This window comes from Bidens hawaiensis, unplaced genomic scaffold (genome assembly GCF_021521415.1).
Source record: "Bidens hawaiensis isolate Kalapana, Puna unplaced genomic scaffold, B.hawaiensis_p1.1 tig00008951_1, whole genome shotgun sequence".
In the NCBI taxonomy this organism is placed as follows: Eukaryota; Viridiplantae; Streptophyta; class Magnoliopsida; order Asterales; family Asteraceae; genus Bidens; species Bidens hawaiensis.
Genome location: NW_027491653.1, coordinates 580,287 through 606,226, shown reverse-complemented (window position 1 = coordinate 606,226; position 25,940 = coordinate 580,287). Strand labels below are relative to the sequence as shown.

Here is a 25,940-nt window from a genome sequence, read left to right as displayed (position 1 = left end):
AGTCATCCAGCATATGATCATTCAACATCTAGTGATAATAATTTGTGGATTTAGGGCTCATAAAACGATTTGTAACGGCTCCGTCAACCGAAAACAGAGGATTTGGTTGCGCGGCTGGTCTGGAGTGCTTGTTGAGCATTGTTAGGGCCCTGCGGATGGGGTCCTGCTTGGCCGGAGAAAGCAGGAGCCCACGCGCATCATCACCGACTAAAAAGAGGAATAAAATGATGAAAAGAGCGTCCAGAACATCGTCGTTTGGTTCGAATAGGGAGGAACACCTTCATAGGATACCCGGGAGGATGTTCTTGAATGGGTCTAGTGAAGTTGCTTCATTGTATACTCAGCAAGGGAAAAAGGGTACCAATCAAGATGCCATGATTGTTTGGGAGGTTTGATCAAACAGTTCCTTTATTTATTCGTATATTTCATGTTAAACGTAGCAGTTTGTAACGAATTAGTCCTTTACACTAACTGACGTTAGAATTTTTAATTAAATTCATGTTAAACGACCAATATGCACTTATCTAATATAATATAATAAACTATAATATATATAAGTTAGGGTACATATTATAACTTGGTTTTAAAAAGCATGCTTGAAGCGCAAAGCGACACAAAGCGATGCCTTTGTTGCTTTTGCCTGCACAAGGCAACCAAAGTCCAAAAAGCGTAGGTGAGGCACGCACTCTTTGTACATAGATCATTCTTATGCTTCAAAATGTTGTACCACAAGCTTTTTAGGCTGTATATATAGGCCATTTATATATTAAATCCTATATAAAGCTTATCTGGACTTTGGGCTGGGGATGCTAAAAACATGAGAATATGATATATATATATAGAAAAAACTTGCCTCACGTACGAAAATTGGTGTGCTTTTATGCTTTGCGATTCGGTTTTAGACTTTCTCGCTTTTGCTTTAAAAGCCAGGATTATAATTTAACATAACGTATTCGGTTTGGGCATGTTGGTCATTAACATTGGTTTAGCTAAAAATTCTAATGTTAGTTTGTGTAAAGGACTAGTTTGTTACAAAACGGCTACTTAAGGATGTTCAGCGTAGTTAATAAGGATTAAGGACCCATCCTGCAAATTGGATACATGCATAAAGATGAAATCTGTAATTTAGTGGATTTTTAAATGTTTTCATTCATGATATTACAATTTCATTATACTTTTTCAGAATTTCGGGTCAAGAACAGATACAATCTTCTGTGGTGTATTTGATGGTCATGGACCATTTGGTCACATGGTTGCTAAGAGAGTACGGGACTCACTCCCTTTGAAGTTAAAGGCAGTCAATGCAAGTGGCAGTAATGATGTGTCACCGGACAACGAAGCGTCTGATCCTGAAATTAATAAAAATTCTGCGAAAATGCAAGCGTTAAAAGACTTGTTTCTCGAGGCTTATAAGGTTATGGACAGAGAACTAAGAATGCATACTAATATCGATTGTTTTTGTAGCGGGTCAACAGCTGTCACGTTGATTAAACAGGTGACATTTTTAAAAAAATTTTAAATGTTGAAACATGGGTTAGTTTGATAATGAATGTGAATTTGTTGCAGCGTCAGGATCTTATAATTGGGAATATTGGGGATTCTAGGGCTATTTTGTGTACAAGAGATGAATCCAGTAATTCTCTTGTTGCTGTGCAGTTGACTGTGGATTTAAAACCAAATCTTCCAGGTTCTTCTTTTTCCCATTTTTATTATTTATGTATTTGCTTATTTTATGTTCTTTTCTGATTTCCAAAAACCAAACTATAAACCTTTTCACTTTATATTTTGAGGTAGATTGGGTTGGGAGTTTGTTGGTTTGTTCAGTTGAAGCCGACCAAACTGCTCAAACAGAAGCAACTCGGTTGGTTTGGTCAATTTGAGATATGAAAGCTCGAGCTCAGCTTTTGAGTAGTTTTTTATATTAAATTTGAGCTCGGCTCGGGATTGGCTCGTTTATTATTTATTAACTAATCTATAAGCATTTTTTATATTTGTTTATAATAAAAAATTTATAGGTTCATTTTGAGATCTATTTCTAAAGCTCGAGCTAAGCTGATTAGTAGTTTTTTTCCAAATTCGAGCTCGGCTTGTTTTATTTATATATTAGTTAATGATATACAGTTTTAAATTATGTTTATATGTATATCTATAATTAAAATTATATAAAAATATCACATATTATTTAGTTATTTTTATCAAAATATTTATGTATATTATTAATGATTATATAAGTATATAACTATATTCTAAATAAAAATTATATAAATAGCATGCTCGTTTAGGCTCATGAGCGTGCTCGAGTTTAGGCTCGTTTATTAAATAAGCTTATCTTTAGGCTCATTTATTATTTGTTAAGTAATTTATATACATTTCAATTTTTTTCGTATAAATTTATGGTTAAACATTTATAATAAAATATACAATATTATTTAGTTATTTTTGTTATATTGTTATGTATAGCAATAATTATTATATAAATATATACTAGATAAAAATTATATAAATAACATGCTTGTTTAGGCTCGCGAGCTAGATCATCAAGCTCAGGCTCGTTTATTAAACAGTCTTATTTTAGTCTCAAACTCGTTTAACCTCTGCTCGATTCGAGCTTTTAGCGAGACGATGAGTAACTCAGTCGTTCACGCCCCTAAGTTTGGAACCTGGAACTGACCCCTTAAACTCTATTATTTATATACTATTTCTCATTTTGGTAATATGTGCTTACATATGTATATGTATTATGTTAAGGAACCACTATTATAGTTATAAAATTTCTAACACAAAGTAATGATTTTGAACATTGCATATTTTTGGTCAAAAATTATTTCAGCTGAAGCAGAACGGATACGTAAAAGCAAGGGCCGTGTTTTCGCCCTTCAAGAGGAACCTGGCGTAACCCGAGTTTGGCTACCTAATAACGACTCTCCTGGTCTAGCCATGACTCGTGCTTTCGGGGACTTTTGCCTAAAAGATTTCGGACTCATTTCCATTCCTGATATCTTTTATCGACGTTTAACCGACAACGACCAGTTTGTCGTCTTAGCAAGTGACGGGGTACGGATATTAATAACATTAATATATCATCAACCTTTCAAGTAGTATTTTTTATGTAGTTAGTTATCATTTATATGAAATTTATAGATATGGGACGTGCTTTCAAATAAAGAAGTCGTTGACACTGTTGCGTCTGCTGAATCACGTTCTTTTGCGGCTCGAGCCGTGGTCGAGTCAGCAGAGCGTGCGTGGAAATGCAAATACCCGACTTCGAAAGTTGATGACTGTGCTGTTGTTTGTCTTTTTCTTAACCCGCACCCGAACACCGTGTCAGTAGGTGATTCGGTTGACAAAACCGAGCCCGTTGTAAAACCGAGTGATACTATTAGAATTAGTGGAAATGACGCAGATGATGAGTTGGCGGATGACGATCTAGACGAGGATCCGGGAGCCATGAGTGATGGTAGCGAAGAAGTTGACTGGTCCGCCCTTGAAGGCGTGGCTCGGGTCAACACGTTGTTGAATTTGCCTCAGTTCGACCCCGAGGAGGCCGAGAAACAAACGGATGGGGAGATGACAAATTGAGGAGAGAGGAGACGTTTGAGTTGCGATCTTCTTATAACTGTGAATATCTGTTACCGGACACTCACGGGACTCTGTTAATACTCTGCTAACTAACAAGGTGGGCCTTGAACTTGTTTGAGTTTTGATTTAAAAATCTTGTTCATTTTATGGTTCTGATTGTTAAGGAAAAAAGAAGAAAGCCTCTAGTATATTAGAGTGTTGTGGCAAATGTTTATATTTTTATTTTATTTTTTGGTTTTTCGTTATTAAAATTTATGTTATTTATTGTTGAAATAATATGCTCTGTTAATTTTTATTTTTATTTTGTAATTTATTTGATCATTTGATATTATGATATTATGTTCTTGTGTGCCACACACCTAATGGTTTTTTTATATTTATTTTTTTATCAGTTTCATTTTAATTGGATTAGTTATTAGTACCTAATGTGTGACTTGTATATTATATGTTTTACAGTTTTAGTGATTTTGTACATTTTATTTATTTTAGTTTGAAACAACTTTTTATTAGTATTGAGTAGAGTACTGAAATTGCAATGTTGTAATTTTAAAAACATTATTAATGGTTTATATACCAAAACTTTAATACAATATTGTTATCTTAATGAAGTATTGTTTATAATATAATAAGCTCATTTACTTCTATTAACTGATTTAACGTAAAATAATTGTTTAATATACATTATGTGCATGGGATACATTCAAGGTTAAAAAACAAAAATGTTCCAAGTCAAATTCCAAACCCCTAAAACGTTTAAGGTTAAAACTTAAAATGTTCAAGCTTCAAACCCAATACTTTCAAGGTTAAAAATCCATTATGCTCATATAAAAAATTGAGTTGATTAATATTTAATGTGTTTGTTTGAATGAACTGATGATTAATTGGATCAATTTCAAAGTTAACTGATCAAATTGGCTTCAACCATTTCATTTTTTTTGATTTATTAATCAACTGACAAATACAACACTTGTGCACAATGATCGTGACGGAAGAGGGCCATGCTCACGATGGTAGATGATGGACATGACAGTGCAAGGTGGATTTTGATGGGACGGCAGAGGCCGTGTTCGTCGGTAGATGATGGACATGACAGTGCAAGGTGGATTTTGATGGGACGGCAGAGGCCGTGTTCGTCGACAAACAGATCGTGCAGTAATAATTTTAGAGTTGCGCGTTTTTGAAATCAAGAGTTTAAAAGTATCAGTGTATGTAATTTGTGATAGGGGGTTATTATATTAGATCTTTTTCATGACGAAGAATAGTAGGAATTTAATTCTTGTACATCTATGTCAAATTGCTAACACTAAACTTAAATCTCATATGTAACACTTTGTAATATTAGGTTAAGCTATAAGCTCCGAATTAGTGGATGTTGCCAAAGGGAAAGGGAGTGGCGATGCCATACCCAAAAGACCACATGACATGTATGTAACACACATTCAAAATCATTAGAGAAGTAAATCTACAAAGTTTTCAAATGAGGGGTGGGTTCGTTCAAACTTCAAACACATACAAAAACACACCACAAATTACACATTTATTACATCAAAATCAAAACAACTCCCAACCCACCTTTATTACATGATCAACATTAACACACAAACGTAGCGTACATCACAAAACTAGTAATCTTCTGGAGCCAGTGGCTGGTGATGCGTATGAGTCGTCACCTCCGGCTGTATGATCCCAAACTCGTAGATCAAACCGGCTATAGCCGCCCCTATAAACGGTCCCAACCAATAGATCCAATGGTTGTTCCACCGCCACCCCACCAAAGACGGCCCAAACGCTCTTGCTGGATTCATACACGCCCCATCGAATGGCCCTCCCACTAGAATATTTGCACCCACTATAAACGCTATCGCCAACGGAGCTATTGTTCCCAAAGTCCCTCGTTTATGGTCGATCGCTGTTGCGAAAACGGTGTAAACTAACCCAAATGTTAACACAATCTCCATCAACAACGCGTTTAAGTTTCCTTCACCCGCCGCCACCGTAAAACCCACGGGTCTCTACAAATTAAAACACAAAAACCATCAACATTTTTTTGTTTAAAAGAATCTACCCTATGGCTATTGTAGGGGTCTAGAGCCACAGAGTCGGCCAGCCATGAGGGGAGGCAGGGTAGTAGACCATAGGCCCAACAACACGCTAGACCCGATTTTTTTTTTAAACTATATGTTTTTATGAAAAAAATATGTATAATCAATGTTTCAACACAATTACATGACCACTAACTTGGTCAAGTGGCAAAGAGGTATGACATCTAACCAAGAAGTAGTAGGTTCTATTCTTATATTTGAGACATTTTTAAGTTAATTTTTATATAAAAGCTTTAAACAACTCAAATCATAACCAAGTAAGCCTATTTAAACTTAATTTGTTTAAACACAATAAAATGTTCATGCCCAAAAAAATTTCGCTTTTGGCCTAAACCCTGAGGACCCACACACCATGTGTGTCCTTTAACAATGAGAAGTTGCCTCTAGTGTCCTTAAATCCTTAAGGACACTGGAGGCAACAACCTCTTCTGGGTTGTCTGCCTCTTTCATTACTATTTCAATGAAATAGGCAGACGCAAAAAGTGCAAAGGCACCTAGAGCTTACCTCTTCCATGAGAGGCATATATAGGACTCTTGGTTCTCTACACAAGAGACGACACATAGCTCTCTGTCCTAATCAAGGACAGAGAGGACGTCTAGGACGCTTACCTCTTCCATGAGAGGCATAGGTCTCTTGGTTCTCTAGCTCTCGGTCCTGATCAAGGACCACCGAGAGGACGTGACGTCTAGGACGTTTGTCAATTACTATTACTAACTTTTTTTAAATATTAAAACCAATACCATGCCGTCAGTGGCCAGTCGGAGTAACAACGACGCAACAACAGCTCCAAGAAGCTGAGCAACCCAATAATACAAAGCTCGAACCAACGAAACCCTTCCAGCTACAAGAGTACCGAAAGTAACAGCCGGGTTTATATGTCCACCAGACACGTTCAAACTCGACGCCACAGCGGCAAACAACGCAAGCGCATGAGCCAACGCCACGAGCACCAGCCCCGGTGCAGCAAGCCCATGGTCACCACCATACATCTTATCTGCATGGTCAAATGAATATTTCAACATCAAAACAAATTAAAATAAAAAATTAAACACATCATATATATATATATATATATTATGATCATACTCATGGCAAGAAGCGATCCTTCGGCGGCGAAGACGAATATGAAGGTGGAAAGAAACTCGGATAAGGTGGCGCGTGCGGAGTCCGGGTGGGTGGCTTCATCGGCCCTCCCGATGGCATATCGAGGCGGCATGTTTGTATTTGTATTCGTATTCAATATATTTGGCAAATTTAATTAAACAGCTAGGTAGCTAGCTAGTGTTTGATGAGAAGTAATTAATTAATATTGAGAGTGAAGAAGATGAGATGAATATGAATATGAATATGAATATGAATATGAATATGAATGAGAATGAAGGGCGGTGGTTTTGAAAGCATTGCATGGCCACTTGGGGTGAAGGGTTGTCTAGAGTGTGACACGTATGTAGGTGTGTGTTGTGGCAACCAGCTGACTTTGAAAAGGATAACTTATATGCATGTAATAATATATCATCGGTCATGTTACTTTTGGATTTTTCTACTCTGAATGTCGTTACTTTATTGGAACCTTTCCTTTTTGGATGCATATTCTTAAAACGTACCCGTGACATTACATATGTTACATACGGATTAATTTATATATAACATAATAGTAATAAATTTATACACTCGTATAAAGGTGGGTATAATGACATAAATGGGCAGTACATGAACATAATATAGATATAGAGTAGTATCGACAGATTTAGAAGAAAAATCAAGTGATATTAGATAAAAAATTTTGGGCATATGGGTGTCATAATATTTGTTCGACGGTATCCGAATACATAAAAAGAAGTCAAAAATAAAATTTGCATTTAGGCTATGTGTAACGAGGGTATAGGTGATCAAATCGGGTTGGTCAAAGGAACCGGAACCGGTTCAGAACCGGTTCCATTAGTCAACATCACTGTTTAAACCGGTTCCATGGTCGAACCGGTTAGGGAACCGAACCGGTTCCCCAACCTTCGGACCCGGAACCGGTGGAACCGGTTCTGACCGGTTCCTAAACCGGTTCTTACACTGTAACCGGTTCCAACCGGTTACAGTGTAAAATATTTTTTTTTTTTTCGTTTTTCATTTCCGCTGCTTGTGTAGGTGATGATTTGTGTTCTTCTGATTTCTGAAGAGGCTCATGCTACTTTTGTTGTTCACCCACAGAGCAATGGTAAACAACATATTGAACTTAATGCTATGAGTGTCAGCGTGTTTGAATTGATTAGTCTGTATCGTGTATCGTGTAATGGTGAACTTAAATCTGTATCGTGTTACATTTGTTGAGTTTGCTATGTATTATAGTCTTTTGGCTTACGCAAGTCAAATGCTGAATTATAATCAAGAGCGGTGTTATACGATTCGTATTTGTATAACATGTTAAATAAAAAAAACAATTAACATAAAATTCATTTTATTTACTTTAAGAAGTTCAAAAAAAAAGGTTACATGTTTTAAAATATTCAAAAACAAACTAACAAAACATTAAACTTATAAATATAAAGTTGTGACATATTATTTCTATAAAAGCCTTCTTGTTCGTCGTAATTATTGAGTGGCGACTTATTCATCAAAATTACTTGTAGAAACGCCTTCTTGTTCGTCGTGCACTCGAACATCAAGTGGTGTTTCGTCTTCCAGAGTGGTCACGTGTTGAACACGATCGATTGAGTCCAAGTGATCCTTCAAGCAAATGCACATCTCCACCGACTCCGAATTCAGTCTTGTTCTTCTCACCGATATTACCCTGCCACTAAGAGAAAAAGCAGATTCCGAAGCTACCGTAGAAGCTTGGGCGGTTAGTAAATCACGGGCCATGGTGGCAAGAATCGGAAACTCGGTTTCCTTTACCTTCCACCAAGCCAAAACATCAAAAGTGCCATATTCCTCTTCGGATAAACCGGTAGAGAAATCATATGCACTATACCTTCCTAGTTCGCTTGAAGGGGTGTTACCCCTTTGTTTTTTAGCCGTTACGTTGCGAACGGTGTTCATAAGGCTAATCATGGGGTCTCGTACTCTAGGAGCACTTGAACTTGATGAAGACCCCCCCGGCGTAGGCATGTGTATGTTTGACCCATATTTATTTATATAAAAGTCATACATAAATTTAAAATTCAAGTTAAAATCATTTTGTGCCTCTGTTGAAAAGTTTGGGTCAACTTCATGCATATCTAAGGCTGAAAAAATTTCGTCTATCACACATTCAACCCCCGTAACATTTAACATTGGGTTTAAAGCGGCGGCGCAAGTAAAAATCGGTGGCAATTCAAGAAAGTATTTTTTTAATTTAAACTTCATTGGTAATATGATGTTTGAAAACATTGGACTTTTATTTTCAAATTCTTTAAGATTGTTAACGATTAAAAATAACTCCGAAAGAACCAAGGGACTTGTCGGATAATACGTTCCCGATAGTTTCGTAGTTGATGTTTTAAAAACTTCAAGAAAAGTCGATAAGTCATTGATAATTTCCCATTTCTCATTTGAAAAGGGGATTGCCAAATCATTCTCGGCAAGACTAGAATGAAACATTTGTAAAGTGTCTCTTTGTTTCAAAGCACTTTGAAACATTATGCAAGTGGAATTCCATCGATGAGGTACATCCCAATTAGCTCCCAAAGCTTTTCTTCCCGTATCTTTACAAAATTTTCTATAATCCATTTGTCTTTTTTTACTTTTCTTAAAAACTTCATGTAGCATTACTCTAAAATCGTTTATAACCGATGTAACCTCATCCGAAGCAAGTCCGTCTTGCACGATTAAATTAATGATATGTGCAACACACCTTGAGTGAAAAAATACACCATTGCAAATCGGCGTATATTTTAATTTTAATTTATCAACCGCCGATGTATTATTCGACGCGTTATCAAATGCAATTGAAAATATTTTATTTTCTGGTTTATAAGTTTTTATAACATAATCTAAAATTTCAAACAAATTATCTCCCGTATGTGGATACTCAAAGAGTTCGAAAGCAATGGTGCGTTTCATCATTTCCCACGATGACGGGTCTACCCAATGAGCGGTGACACAAAGATAAGATTCGGGTAGACCATGTGGAGCCGACCAAACATCACTAGTTAAGTTTATTCCCGTATTTATATTTTCAAAATATGCAATTAGTACCTCTTTGGCCTTCTTCCACAATTTTAAACAATAACGTTTAAGAGTATGACGACTTACGTGAGTGTATTGTGGTTGAAGCGTATCTCGAATCATGGCGGTTAAGCGAGGGTTGTCGAAGTGGCTAAACGGCAAAGCTTCTTGAATCACAAACTTCGCCATACGATCTTGAACTCGATCAATTTGGTATGTAAATATTCCGCCTTCACTATCCATTTGCGTTTGTTGCGACTCGACGTTCTGTTTCAACGCCCTGCAATACGGTCTTTCGATGTGTTTCTTCAAATTTGAATTCGAAAGTGGGTTTAAATAAATCCCACAAAACTTGCACCGAGCCTTCAATGAATGGTCACTCAATTCAACCAAATCCCAATTGCACCAAATCTCTTGATTACGATTATGAGGTACAATACGAACGAAACTTGGTCCGGCGGTGGAACCTTGACCAACCGATGATTGTGAGGCAGCCATAACAACAAATATGAATATAGAAGAAGAGAAAACAAGAGATTAGAGAACTCAGAACGTTGTAATAGCGTTTTTTTGTATTTTTTTGCGTTCGGGTTTGCGTTTTGAGTGTTGTGATGAACCCATTACACTAAATACCTATTTATACTAGTAGTGGGGTGTTTGGGGAGCCAAAAAAGGCCATTTTTGACCCCAACGGTCAAAAAACAGCCATAAAACCGTTTCCCAACGGCTAGAACCACTCCAACGGCTATAACCGGTTCGGAACCGGTTCCGGTCGAACCGGTTCCAGAACCGGTTCCGGTTCGGTTCCGGTTCCTACCCGGTCCACCTCCAAACATGTCAAACCGGTCCCGGATCGTCGGGTTGAAACGGAACCGAACCGGTTCCTACGAAAAACGGGTAGGAACCGGTTCGGTTCCGCCGAACCGGTTCCAGGAACCGGTTTTGTTGTCCACCTCTAAACGAGGGTCTACGAATTGAAAGATAAGTGACATGCAGTCAGCAAAGGAGAAAATTTTGTTTTAGGGGTGTAATTGTGTCGTAGAGGGATTTGCCGCCGAGTACACAAGGCCTTCCCTAATGATGGTGTGCGTTATTTTCAATGGTTTCTTGGTTACAACCTTTCAGTTCACTGACTGGCCAAGAAAACGATTAGACTTGATTCAATTCAAACTTGCCACATAATAAAAAGGTTGTTAAAAAACAGTGTGATCATTGTACGACGCTGCATTTGCTTTATTTGGCATCGTACACAAGAATAACAGTCTTCATAATATTACATATTATCATCATCGTATAAATAAAACTTAAAAAGTGAAAATCATACATCGTACCAAATCAAAATGCAATAAAATAACATTACATTAATGGCTAATGAAACAAGGCTCATGCCCGAAAGGGCAAAACCGAAAAAAAGAGTACTTGCAAATAAGAATACTTCTAAGGCTTCCATAGTTTCATAGTGCAGTCTTCACTATATGTAGCTATAAGATTCCTATGAGGATGATGGCAAATACCAATTACATCCTTCTCGTGCACCTGCAAGTATACACAAAATGGGTTATTTTTATATGATCCCACTGACCAGAAACACGTTGACGATAAAACAGGTAGTATATCGATTTGTAATTGTAAAAAAATGAATAAAGCACCTTCATCAAATGCTCGAGCTTCCCAGACAGATTGCCAAAGCAGTACAAATACCTGCAAATTATTTCAAAAATGTAATTAATAACAATAAGATAAGATAAACGGATCAATTGTGTAATTAAGCCAAAATTTAGGGTTTTGAGAAATAATACCTATCTTCACCGATACAATATATCCATTCGCCTTTAGGTGATATACAAGCTGCAACAAAATCTCCACCCTCCTTTTTACCAGATGAGAAACTTTTCACAACCTGCAAATTCGATGGTGATCCGGTCAGAAACGAGCCGACCTACGAACTATATTTTATTCATTTTTGTAATCAGCCTGTTTTCTACGAAAAGAAAAGTATACCTGTCCTTGAAGGGTCATAAGATAAATAGATGATGTCTTGTTACAAACGATCACATGGTCGGGATTTTTTGGTGCCAGGTGGACCGAATTTACAGACGCGTCACCACCCTGTAAGTCAAACCCAAAGATGATGCAGATTTAAATTATCAAAAAAAAGGAAGAAAATGAACAAAAGAAGAAATCTGATGATGTGATGTAAAATGATGAAAATACCCTCAAAGGAGGCGGTGGCTTGAATGTTTGTAGACAATCTGCAGTCTTTAAATCCCAAACCTGTATAACATTTAAATAAAAAGTCATTTAGCTGAATACACACACACACACATCTGAAAACGCAGGAAATCTCACCTTTACTGTACAATCACTTGATGCAGTGATTATTCGAAGTCCATCACTTGTAAAAATGGCATCATTAACATACGAAGAGTGACCGCGAAATTCCTTTAACATTTTTCCACCTTTTATCCCGTGAATTCTGAAATATAATTAGCAACGATAATATTTGAGTCTTAAAAGTAATAATCAATTGTTTGATTGTTAGAAGAATTGGCTCATTTAAGAACTAAAAAGCTTAAATGGCTAAAAACAGAATATTTGTGAAAAAAGGATTTTGTTAAAAGTATTAAAACTCAAAAATTTATTATATTAAAACAAGGGTAAAAGACAAACCTTGCAGTTCCATCAAATGACGTGCTTAATATTTGAGTTCCATCCCGGGAAAATGTAACGCTAGTGACACCCCGAGAATGAGCATTTTCAAGACGGCGTAAGCATTGACCGTTTCTTATACGCCAAACCTTAATCATACATAAAAACAATATCCATTAACAATTTTCAAATATACATATAAATTTCATAATATCATATGTACGTATATAACTAACTAGGGGAAGGTTAACGTACAAATGAAATTAACGTGCTAAACGTGAGAATCAAGTAGAGTAATTATATATGCAAGTAGAGTAATTATGTAATTACATCATAGAGTAATTATCAAAGAGTAATTACATAATTACTCTACTTGTATATATAATTACTCTACTTGATTCTCACATTTAGCACGTAATATCATTTGTATTTGATCCAAACCCTAACTATATATACACATATATATAGACGTGTTTGTGTGTGAGATTTAAAAGTTCTAAATGCAACTTTCAACTTTATATGTTTGATTCTTTATGTTTCAAAACTTTATGTATATACATATGTGTGTGCTCAAAATTTTATATACATCATTCTAGATTTCATAAGATCATATCTCCCAGGAAAACACTAACAATACCAAATTTCCCAATTCCATTGTAAATTTAATATAATCATTATTTGAAACAAACAAGTTGGAAAACAACCCTCTAACAGTGAATCATCGCATTCTCAGCATAATGCACTCTTTGCTAAGTTAGTAAAACACACTATTATGAGTAACACATATTATTTTATATATCATGGAATGAGTAGATATGATATTTTAAGTGTTGTAGAAGGGTAAAAATGATGACAAGAGTTTAAAGGATGCATACGAAGCTGTGCCTCTTTCTGTTATAAAAGAATAAACCTCAAAAGATTCTTACTTTAATCTTTCCATCTTGGGAACCAGAAGCAAGCATCTCAGAATCTCTACTAAAATCAATGCACAAAACAGCATCATCATGCATCATAAAAGATTCCTGCACAAGTAAAACTTAATATATTAATACTTTAAAAAAAATGCATGAATATAAAGTTATACTTATAATGCATGCACCATTTAAAAAGAAAGAAACTATCAAAACAAAAAGTAACTAGAACTCACTTCTGCTTGGTACTGAAGATCTTTTTTAAGCTTCCCACTTATATGATCCCAAACCTAATATTATCAGCATTGCAGCAAATTAAATATCATCGTTAATTTAAACTAAATTAAATCATTATTTAAGCAGATAAACCTCAATAAACCCATCAACAGAACAAGAAACAAGAAACTGTCCATCCGGTGAGAACCGAGCATTTTCAGGGTGACTTTTCTTTCCAAACTACAACACAATTATTAGATACCATTAGAACAATAATGAAATTATTTATAAGAATAAGAATAAAGATGAATTTAAAATATTCACAAGATCATATCTAATAATAATAAATCACCTTTATAGTATGATTAAGAGTTGTTGGGTACTTTTCTTCTATATCTTGCTTCATAGCAGCTGTTCCTCTAAAGAGATCAAACTGTGTTCCAGGTGGAAGTAACCCTGAAAGAGCAAATTACTGTAAATCATAATTATTGTGACTTTCTTGATGCAAAACTACTATCGAGCCGGGGGTCTCACCGGAAGCAGCCTCTCTATCCTTATGGGGTAGAGGTAAGGCTGTCTACATCTTACCCTCCTCAGACCCTACCATAGCTTTGCTATTGGTGGGATATACTGAGTACGATGATGATGATGATGATGATAATTATTGTGACTTTATAGTTGCAAACAAAAGAACAAACATCTAAAACTATTAGTCTTACCTTGGTGTTGTTGCCATTTCAAAGCTTGACCGATTAGAGCCATTAAACGTGACGGTGGAACCACAGAGACTTCTGCAGCAATAGCTAAAAAAACAAAAAAAAATATGCATGGATATAAAATTTTTATATGTTATAATTTATAAGTCTTCCAGTGGGTTATTAATTAGTTTTAGGGTAAATAATAACAAAGTTGAATTTAATTATTGTTCATTTCATTGAACATTCTAAAATTATTAAGTGAAGATTTAAGGTAAATAATAATGAAGTCCTAATTGTTCCCTTTAGGCCCCTCAAGTTCCATATTGTTACACTGAGTGACCAAAAGAAACATCTATGAAACTCGGTCACAATTTAGTGACTTTCTTTAATAAATGCATACAAAAAACCTGTTACTTTAGATTAAACTTGAACAAAAATAAGATAAATGGTAACCAAGGTTCATAATTGTTTCATTTAAGTCACTCAGTTTAATTAGTTATGAAAAAATTCCACAGTAACTAAAAAATATGAAACTCGAGTGATCTAAATGGAACAGTGATGAACTTTGATTACAATCGAGTTATATTTTCCCAAAAACTGCGATTAAATGTTTACAAATCAGTAAAAAGTAATCATGAATGTTTATGAACTAATGTTGTAAATGGTGATGAATTTGAAGAGAAAAGGAAAAGGGGTAGAGATATAAAAACCTTGAGCAATTTGTGCGCGCCGTTTCTCTTTCGTGGACTCTTGATAAGCCTAAATATCAAAATAAATATACAATATGATATTAAACCATCACACTCGTTAAAATTTATAAAAACAAAAGAAAACTAGAATTCCAGTATCAACCTCATTAGGATCAAAATAAGTTCTAACTAAAAGATGTTCAAGTCTTAAATATCTTTCCGGTTCTTCTTGTTTCATCACACTCATTGCTTGAGTCTGCCTTAATATAGCACGAGCCGTATCCAGCTCCCTGAGTTCTATCATTTCCAGAACAATCTAGAACAAAATAAACATTAGCACATACATCAATGTATCAAAAGGGCAAAATTAGTACATGAATACGAAGACAAACGATGTACCTGTTCATATAAATCTTCAAGTTTCTTTCTTGGAAGCTTCAGTTGTGCAACCTGAGGCAATATTGCATCCCATCTACCGCTATTAATATCCGCTATAAACGTTTCAAGGCTGTCTACCGTGTTTAGAGACACTTGACATTCACTTTGTAGGGTTTGGAATGTTTGATGTAGCGAGTTCTCTTTGCAGAATTGAAGAACTATTTTAATCACACTGCAACAAATAGTAAAGTGTATAATATGTAACCAGTTCACAAAAATAAATAATTAGAGAATAATAATTAGGTATTTAAATCAATTATAAGTTTATAATATGTTTAACCAAATTTGAACATTAATCATGAATAGCTGTTAATTTGGTGAATTCACAACCCTAAGTACAAATTATAGTCCAAAATCAATGTATTTTGTTCGATTATTATCTGTTCAATTGAGCTGAGTATATATATGAATGTATTGGAGTGCAATATAATATAGAATGATTGAGGAAAGAATATGTAATGTATGAACTTACTCTCGAGCTTCAATTTCTAGGGCAGACATCGTGCTGGATGAATCAAGTGCTAGGGTTTAGGGTTTTGGAGAGATTGATAATGGTGGTCTGCAATGGACAGATCCGAGTAACTAACTGTATATCGCCAAAATTCTAGGATCCGAACAACATCCGGGTTTTAGGGTTCAATTTACCTTTACCAATTTCTCACAATCGGGTTGTGTTTTATACTTGTATTTACTCGTTAACTAGTAATTTACCCGCGCTTTACGCGGCTTCTGGGCGTTGAGGCGTTAACTCGACATGAATTCGGTCATTTTTTATTATATTCATTACACTACCATAACAAAAACAAAACAAAAACAAAAAAATATAAAAATCAAAGAGGACTAATGGGGTGATGTCGGTCGGTAAAACTCGGGCGTTGGTAAAACCCAAGCGGTGTCGGTCCCGTGCGTTGAGGCACTAAGTCTATGAAAATTTGGTGTGCTTCCGTCATGTTCATTACGCTTTTGGTTACATTTGTTACGGTGAAGGAACAAAAACAAACAATATAAATATCGATGCGTGCTAATAAGGTGGTATCAGTCGGTAAAATCGAATGTTGGTAAAACCCGAGCAATGTCGGTCTCGGGCGTTGAGGTCGATGAGTCTACGTGAAGTTTTCGATTTCCATTGTCTTCGTTACAATACCATAACTAAAACAAAAAAAATCGTTCGATTACGTTGGTTGCGGTACCAGAAGTAAAACAAAATACATATATAAATTGAAGTAAAACAAAAATATATACTCAGGCGTTGAGGCGGTTAGTCTACGCAAATTTGGTCGGTTCAATCACATTCATTACGGTTTCGAAACTAAAACAAAAGAGTCCGGTCGGTTACCGTTACGTTTTGGTCGGTTCCATCACATTCATCACGGTCCCGAAACTAAAAAAAAAGAGTTTGGTCGGTTAGGGTTACGTTTTGGTTGGTTCCGTCATGTTCATTATGTTACCGAACCTAAAACAAAAGAGTTCTATTGATTAGCGTTACGTTTGTTATGATACCAAACTAAAAAATAACCAAAAAAAAAAAAAAATTGTCGGCTGTGGCGCCAACCATGACTTTTACTTATATTAGATAATTAAATCAAGGAGGTTAACTTACACTCAAAATTAGAGTTATAAACGAATCAAACGTTCAACGAACACTTCGGCGGGAAGGTCGTGTATGTTCGTTCGTTACATAAACAAACGAATATGAACAAGATATTTCGTTTGATTAGTTAAACAAATGAACATGACTGTTCAATTGTGTTCGTGAACGTTTATGCAGGGGTGGCATGTGGGCCATTTAAAACAAGGTAGGGCTTTGGGCCCCCGGCCAAAACATGTTTAATATAATATGGGCTTTCATAATTGGAAAGTTGAGCTTGTATTTGGTTTTATAGAGCTATTGGGCCACCAGAATGAAAAGAAGAAAGCCTCATTTCCACTAATTGATCCCTCGTCCAGGTATTTATGGCATCTAACTCAGGGAGCAGCCAACTATAAAGTTATTAGTTTATTATTGCTGGTCACAAGCTCTGGTAAAGGAGTTTATATTTGGTTTTTGAGATAGGCCCCAACGTTTTAGTTCGCTTTAGGCCCCAAGAACGTAGAGACGGCCTTGCATTCATGTTTGCTTGCGTATGTTACTCATAAAAAATATTTGTTCGCATTGTATGAACTACGGTAAAAAATATTAGTTTCATAAAATACGAAGAAAAAAAAAATATTTTCCTCTAGATCTACCACTGTTTGCGGCGCTATTCAAAATCATATGACTTGGCCCACCTTGTTAAATTATTCAATATGATAAAAAAATAAATATGTTAGGTAAAATCTAACTCAAACTCAAAGCAACTTGTGGTTTTGGAGAAGTTGACACAACTTATAATTAAAGACTTTTAACATGAACGGCGATTTAGTCATTTGAGAGTATGATGCGAATATGGTTTTCGTCTTTTTATGAGTGGGAGTATTTACCTTATGTTTCCTACATGTATATTGCTTGGGATCAAGGAGCATTAGTTGGTTTGTTATAGAATGATAAGATTCTAAGAGGAATGATGATGCTTCTTTTAGTGGCCACGTTTCAATCACGTAGGTGTGTGTACTCATGCAATTATGTATATCTTTTAACATTAGTATATAACATATATGGTTTTATTTAAAATTTGTTAAGTTTCTCATGCATAGTATTATGTTTGTGTTCTTAAAAAGTATATGCAACTATGTTGGAACCCTAATTGAATCGTGAATGATTAAGTGAGGATTCGTGTGTTATTCTAGAGAAGAATGGTGATTTGAGAGTGATTATTATTATTATGGTGGATCAACAAGCAGGTCACAAGAATTACAAATGTTAATAGAAACTTATGAGAGTTGTCTCTCCAAACTCCATTGGTTGTGAACTTGAGGGCTGTGTGTGAGTGTGTCCTTTTTTAATCTCAGTGAGAACCCATAAACAAGATAGAGTAAAAAGAGTTCTATTATTTTTCTTGTGTCCCCATTTACAAAGAGAAAATGTACATATATAATGGTCTAGGAGAATCTCCCTTCTAGACCGTTACTCCTTGAGTTCTCTCTATTGATTGCTGGTCCCTCTGACCCAGGCAGGGGACTGGCTATTATCCACTGGACACTCTTTTCCCTCCAAGACTAGACACTCTTTTCCCTCTAAGATTCTGTCAACCTCATCTCTATGATACTCATATCAACAAGGACAGATCGATAGTTGACCTTGGACCTTGTCTGAAGTACTTGGGCTGCTGTTGGGTTGGGCTAGACTTCTTGGGCTCTGCTTGGGCTCAGTTCGACCTAGTCTCTTCAAGTCCCCCAGTCTATTATTGTTATTATTTATGACAACGGTAATAGACTTGTTTCAAGTCCGCCTTCCTTCTCATTTTTCTTTTTGTTGGGTCCCGTGGGCTTTCCTTACTGGTCTTATGTTAAACTCTTCATCCATCAGGGTCGCCGCAGAAGCCCAAACCCGAGGTAGGCTCTTCAAGTCTCCCCGGTCTGTTGTGCTCATTATTTATGACAAGTATAATGACTTACAACAAGTCTCTATTCTACCTTTGTTGTGACCTCTTGCGTGATCCACCCTAAACTTCAATTGGATGTTGATTCTTGACCTAGGAGCTTTCTTTCGGAACAATTGCTCTCTTTGACTTTGTCTCGTCTATTCCAACAACATGGCCTGGGACATGTGTTGTTCTAACCATTTCTTTTAGGTCGATACTACCAACTTGTTTAGATCAATTGGATAAGACCTTAACCCCCCTAGAACCTTTGATTTTGTTTAGTTACCTTAAGAGGTCTTTTAAATACTCTCTTTTGGGCTCTCTTACTTTAGCCATACTTAACCTAGGCCCGTGTTTGCCACTGGGCATATTTCTCTTATCATTCGGAGAACCCATTTCTAATGTAACCTCTTCAGCCCATTACTGGCCCACGCCTGAGCCGATGACATTTTGAAAAAGCCTCTCATACTCCCCTCAATATGTCATGATACCTTTCGGATCGTCCGCCTTTCTCTTAACTGTTGGCTCCCTTTTCCCACTTTCAAATTTACATTTCACGTCTCCTTATCTGTCTAGTAGGGTGTTTGGTTGGAGTAGCTGGTACTCTTCATGCATCTTGGTTTCTCCTGGGCTTTCTTGACTTGGTCCCAATCATGGGAGGGAGACCCATTTTCATAGGAGGCTTTACAAGTCCCCCTAGTCCTTATTTTTTATGATAAGGACAAAAGACTAATGTAGTTCTAGCTCACCTTTCTCATAACATACGAGATAGGTTCCTCCCTTCTAGACTCATTCATTGGGCTAGTTTCGGACGAGATCTTTTTTCGGTACATGGCTGAGGTAGATGATATTTAGTTTCCATGAGCCTGACCCAGTTCTCTTGGTAGTTTAAATCTACCATGACATAAATACACAACCCCTCTTCTATATAATAAAGGATGAGTAAACCATAAACACCATGGGTTGATTCCATTTTGACTCATCAGATTTGGACCTAGTAAGGTTGAGATGGCGGAGTCATGGGGTGAAATAAAGACCAAGCATTATGCGCTCGTCCCCACACAATGGGCCCGGTTATGTAATTATCTCTCCAAGTCCCCCAGTCCCTTATGCTAATTATTTATGCTTGGGATAAGGATTTATGCTTGGGATAAGGGACTTCGGACCCGAGCTTCTTTAACATAACCAATAAAAGGTTAAGTTTTCTCTCTTGGGTAGTATGTAATCTCTTTAACATAGAACGAAGACACAAACAATTTTCAATGCGATAATATATGATGAAAATGTATCAAACCACCGACAATAATCATGATGATTTGAATTATTTCTATATATTTCTCCTCTTGCTCCCAGATGTATCATGATGTTTTCAATCTGTATGCGGATGGATTATAAGGTTTCCAACATGTGAGGTGGATGTAGTTGGTTAGCTATCAATTTGTAGTCGGGCTTTCCTTTCACTCGTTGTGAAGAAGATTCGATTGTCTTTCCCCCTTAGGGGGGTGTATATGTATGGTGTCTCATTTAATGGAAAATATATAAGTTGTGAGCCTCATACAAGGGGCCATGTCCCACTTGGGGGTAATACAAGTTCTAAAAGTCTTAGAAGGGGCTATTTTCCCCTGGGGAATTATGATTATTGAGCCTCATGGATGGGGCTATTTTTCACGGGGGTAATTATAAGTATTGAACCTAATGGATTAGGTTAATTTTGTATATGGATCCAAGCCCCTCAGCCGGGCCTTCCTTTCACACTTGTGAAGGAGCATTGATATCATTTTCCCATTAACGGGAAACTATATGTGATGTGCCTCTTAAAGAGGGCTTTATCCCATCTAGGGGAATTATAAGTATGGTGCCTCTTTTAGAGGGCATTATCCCATCTAGGGGAATTACAAGTATGCCTCTTTTAGAGGGCTTTATCCTATCTGGGGAATTATAAGAATGGGGCCTCCTGTGGAGGGCTTTATCCCGTTTGGGGTAATTATAAGTATGATGCCTCTTTTAGAGGGCTTTATCCCATCTGGGGAATTATAAGTATGATGCCTCTTTTAGAGGGCTTTATCCCATCTGGGGAATTATAAGTATGGTGCCTCCTTTAGAGGGCTTTATCCCATCTTGGGGAATTATAAGTACGGTGCCTCCTTTAGAGGGCTTTATCCCATCTGGGGGAATCATAATTACGGTGTCTTCTTTAGAGGGCTTTATCCCATCTGGGGGAATTATAAGTACGGTCGACCCATTATATTTGTTAATCATAAATATAAAAAAAAACATAATTAGTTTTAATGCCTATTAGAAGTCTTACACATGAAGATGATGGAAGGGGCTGCTGGTTGGGGCCCATTCCCTTCTTATAAAAGATAATAGTGATATGAAAGTTTCTTCTCAATGGAAAATTTTTGGAACGTGAAGTGTTACCACATGAGGCTTCTTTCCTTTCATAGAGAATTTGTCACTCTCTATAAGGGAACTCTTCTTCTCACTCATTGGAAGGGAATTATTTTTCCTTGGAAGTCTCTCTAAAATGGTGATCTCTTTATGAGATACGTCTTCATGCATAGAAGCTGATGAACGGGTCCCTCTTGTCGTATTAAAGAAACTTCAATAACGAAGACCCACGACATTATGACAAAATGTCAAATTATTCCCCCAGCTCCAGGTTGGTGTAGGGGGGGGAGGGTTCCTTCTGAATGGAATTGACCTTTCACACATGTCGTCCCCTTCAAACATTCCATCCATTGGAGGGGGATTATTCTCCTTTAAATAAAATTCTTGTAATGCAAAAAGCTGTTGTAGAATGCTCTCTTTCCTCACATGAGGGGTTTCTCGAATATCTCGTCCAATGGAAGGGGATTAATTTTCATTGGAGGAAAATCTTGCCATTTGAGAGAAGTTGTTGTAGAAGGTTCTCCTTCCACGTTGGGAAAAACTTTTCAAATCCTTCCTTAACTGGAAAGTGATTATTCATCTTCAGTAATAAAATTTGGAAGATGTTGTTTTCCTTTGCAGGGAACCCTTGCTCAAATGATATATTTTTTTTTCTGGGGGAAATTTTTAAATACCTCCTCCCTTGGAAAGGAAATCTTCTTCTTTGGAAAAGATTCTTGTAATATGGCAAGGGGCTTCAGTAGGGATTGTATGGGAGGAGTGTTTGTAATGAAGGGATTGTCTTGGGAGGAGCCTCATTATATACGGATTGTCTTGAAATGAAGTTTCCTCCTTGGAAGGAGGCTCTGTTATGACTTGCTTATGTTAGAAGAGGTTTTGGTAAGAAGGATTGTTTAGTAAGGGAACTTTGTCTAAAGGAATTATATTATACGAGGGTTTGTTCTGAATCACAAGATGGGCTTTCATATTAAAGTAAATGTTCTAAGGCATCCCCAGGCAAGCGGCTCGGGGCTTTTTTCTGAATCACAGGAAGGGCCTTCATATTAAAGTAAATCTCCCAGGATATCCCCAGGCAAGGGGCTCGGGGGTTTGTTTTGAATCACAGGAAGGGCCTTCATATTAAAGCAAATATCCCAAGGCATCCCCAGGCAAGGGGCTTGGGGGCTTTGTTTTGAATCACATGAAGGGCCTTCATATTAAAGTAAATGTCCCAGGACATCCCCAGGCAAGGGGCTTGGGGGCTTTGTTCTGAATCTCAGGAAGGGCCTTCATATTAAAGTAAATCTCCCAGGATATCCCAGGCAAGGGGCTCGGGGGTTTGTTTTGAATCACAGGAAGGGCCTTCATATTAAAGCAAATGTCCCAGGGCACCCCTGGCAAGGGGCTCGGGGCTTTGTTCTGAATCACCAGGAAGGGCCTTCATATTAAAGCAAATGTCCCAGGGCACCCCTGGCAAGGGGCTCGGGGGCTTTGTTATGAATCACCAGGAAGGGCCTTCATATTAAATTAAATCTCCTAGGATATCCGAGGCAAGGGGCTCGGGGGTTTGTTTTGAATCACAGGAAAGGCCTTCATATTAAAGCAAATGTCCCGGGGCACCCCTGGCAAGGGGCTCGGGGGATTTTTTCTGAAACACCAAAAAGGGCCTTCATATTAAAGCAAATGTCCCAGGGCACCCCTGGCAAGGGGCTCGGGGGCTTTGTTCTGAATCACCAGGAAGGGCTTCAAACTTTTTCAATGTTTAGAATATAAATAAACTTTAATAATGCATGGGCAGATAATGGTTGCCCAAAAAGATGTATGTTTGTGGTTAAGTCACATCTACTTTGAAAAATAAAAAATAAAAAATGTAGACTTCCCATCCTCTTACCTTATTAATCGTGAAGCTAGTGTTTGAAAAGTTCAACACACATCCTTCACCATGTGCCCATGTCTCTTCTTTTACAATAAATTAATATTAAATTAATACTTTACAAAAGTGACTTCCCAACCTTTTATGAAAACAGTAACTTTATAAAGTAGGCCAATATAGGATTTGACCTTACTTTTCTTTCCTTCTTTATTCATCTACTTTTTACTTTTAGATTTACTGTGTTTCCATATAGAAATTCATGCTTTGGTAATTTGGTGGAACTTCAAGTTTTAATAATGGTGTAAACAACTCTTATAACTTATATGATGTGCTAAAGTAACATAACAAGATAAAGAGAACAAACCAATTATTTTCATTAGGGGTGGAGATACCGGCGGGGCGTCTCCAGCGTCACCGTAAAGAAAAAAAAACTTTCAAAGGTACCGGCAAGGTCTGGTCGTCCCTTTGCCTGGGCAGACTAAATAGACTTGAACGTGAGTGGATGGGGGCTCCAAAACTGAGCTGAAATGACTCAAATATGAGAAGAAGAGGCTCAAAGTTGAGCTCGCTCCCTGATTTTGCCCATCGGACGTTTGTAGATCTAAATATCGTGTAGCCGTTTGCCACTTTCTTCTCGTTTTTGCTCTTCGATGCATGCTCCCCGGAGAGTATTTCAAGATTTTTTGACTTCACGGAATATTTTGAAAAGTCGGAGAAAGATTCCGGCAACGGAAAAACGACGAAGAATCTGAACTGGGTGTAAACACTTGGGTTGACACTTGTTTATCGAAACAGTGGACAGACGACAAAAACCTTTTGCCGGAGAGACAACGGCGACAGCAGTGTATTTGATGGTGGTCGTCGCCCGAGCCGGAATGAAACAATAGTGGTATTCCTTTCAGGATTTGATCATCCATTCTTCCAAGATTTTGGTGAGACCTTCAATCAAGAAGGTCCCACGGATGGCGCCAGTGTTGGAACCCTAATTGAATCGTGAATGATTAAGCGAGGATTCGTGTGTTGTTCTAGAGAAGAATGGTGATTTGTGAGTGATTGTTATTATTATGGTGGATCAACAAGCAGGTCACAAAAATTACAAATGTTAATAGAAACTTATGAGAGTAGTCTCTCCAAACTCTATTGGTTGTGAACTTGAGGGCTGTGTGTGAGTGTGTCCTTTTTTAATCTCAGTGAGAACCCATAAACAAGATAGAGTAAAAAGAGTTCTATTATTTTTCTTGTGTCCCCATTTACAAAGAGAAAATGTACATATATAATGGTCTAGGGGAATCTCCCTTCTAGACCGTTACTCCTTGAGTTCTCTCTATTGATTGCTGGTCCCTCTGACCCAGGCAGAGGACTGGCTATTATCCACTGGACACTCTTTTCCCTCCAAGACTGGACACTCTTTTCTCTCCAAGACTGGACACTCTTTTCCCTCCAAGATTCTGTCAACCTCATCTCTATGATACACATATCAACAAGGACAGATCGATAGTTGACCTTGGACCTTGTCTGAAGTACTTGGGCTGCTGTTGGGTTGGGCTGGACTTCTTGGGCTCTGCTTGGGCTCAGTTCGACCTAGTCTCTTCACGTTTCAATCACGTAGGTGTGTGTACTCATGCAATTATGTATATCTTTTAACATTAGTATATAACATATATGGTTTTATTTAAAATTTGTTAAGTTTCTCGTGCATAGTATTGTGTTTGTGTTCTTAAAAAGTATATGCAACTACAATTGAAATGTTACACTTTGTGCAGCTTTGTTGGTGTTGGAGACCATTGAATCATACGATTGGTTGCTGAGAACGTTTATTAAATCATTTAGTCTCGACTCACAAGTTGTTGTCACTGATCAAGATCCAACAATGAAGAAAGATTTAGTGGTGTTTACAAAAAGTAGGACAGGTGTAATGAAGAACCTTGTTGAGAAGGTTAGTTTGTTAATATAACTTAATAGCGTGTTACCTTTTAAAGTATGTGTTTAGTTAATTTTAAAGCGTATGCTTAGTTCTTTGAAGTGTTATGTTATAGTTTGTGTTCAATATGTGTTCTATTAAATTATATTACAGGTTGGTCAACATCTATGCAACAACACAAATTTTAAAGGTCGTATGTGTGATATTAAAACCTTGTTCTTTTATGGGGCGCAAAACAATTTTATACTCAAGATATTATGCCTAATGCTTAGCAAATACAAAATTGAAGAAGGAATAATCAGATCAAAGGAATACGAAACAAAGAAATAGCTATCATGTGCTCTTAAGAATTTAGTAGCATATGGTAGTTAAAAGAGTTGGATGCAAATGGTGCAAAGTGTAAGACATAAGAATGCGACACATGTATTTCAGATGATGGACATAGATGTCATATAATTATGTATTATCAAGTTACATAGTCACGTACTATAGGTATTGTAGCTCGTACCATAATAAGTAGGCATAAACCGTTCATATTTATATAATATTTTATGAAATCAAGGAGTCCAAAATCCTTTGAACAAGTTCTTCATATGTCAACAAATTTAGTTCTAGACTTCAAAAAAGCTCCAGAACAACCTGATGAGAAAGCCCACCAAGATTTTATAGTAGCAACATACTACAACCAATATACAATCCAACTCAACAAATTGCACCCAGTTGAATCCTTTAGATAACTGGACTACCCAAGTTATGTTCATGTTACATGATTTTAGTGTTATGCCTTCGGGTTCATTAGTACCTCAACCCGAATAGGCTAACCCGATACGATTACCAATATCAACCACACATTAAG

The 25,940-nt window shown here is 36.9% G+C and overlaps 3 protein-coding genes across 3 annotated transcripts; 1 reads left to right on the top strand and 2 right to left on the bottom strand.

The window, feature by feature from the left end:
• The first annotated feature begins 38 nt into the window (after positions 1-38).
• On the top strand, positions 39-3,743 carry LOC143530593 (putative protein phosphatase 2C 33). The gene is made up of 5 exons (XM_077026085.1): positions 39-389; positions 1,184-1,495; positions 1,567-1,687; positions 2,831-3,054; positions 3,142-3,743. The coding sequence occupies exons 1-5, from the start codon at positions 156-158 to the stop codon at positions 3,577-3,579; spliced, it is 1,329 nt and encodes a 442-aa protein (XP_076882200.1). The 5' UTR covers positions 39-155; the 3' UTR covers positions 3,580-3,743.
• Positions 3,744-4,994: 1,251 nt separating this feature from the next.
• Positions 4,995-6,922, bottom strand: LOC143530592 (putative aquaporin TIP3-2). Its single transcript, XM_077026084.1, has 3 exons — positions 6,769-6,922; positions 6,423-6,676; positions 4,995-5,591 (listed from the first exon to the last, which is right to left on the bottom strand). Exons 1-3 carry the CDS (start codon positions 6,896-6,898, stop codon positions 5,202-5,204), a joined length of 774 nt encoding a protein of 257 aa, XP_076882199.1. The 5' UTR covers positions 6,899-6,922; the 3' UTR covers positions 4,995-5,201.
• Positions 6,923-11,092: 4,170 nt separating this feature from the next.
• Positions 11,093-16,053, bottom strand: LOC143530591 (suppressor of mec-8 and unc-52 protein homolog 1). Its single transcript, XM_077026083.1, has 16 exons — positions 15,893-16,053; positions 15,382-15,592; positions 15,146-15,298; positions 15,004-15,052; positions 14,315-14,398; positions 13,948-14,051; positions 13,749-13,835; positions 13,616-13,669; positions 13,395-13,490; positions 12,490-12,617; positions 12,169-12,295; positions 12,034-12,093; positions 11,821-11,928; positions 11,619-11,719; positions 11,469-11,520; positions 11,093-11,355 (listed from the first exon to the last, which is right to left on the bottom strand). Exons 1-16 carry the CDS (start codon positions 15,919-15,921, stop codon positions 11,257-11,259), a joined length of 1,542 nt encoding a protein of 513 aa, XP_076882198.1. The 5' UTR covers positions 15,922-16,053; the 3' UTR covers positions 11,093-11,256.
• Positions 16,054-25,940: the final 9,887 nt, after the last annotated feature.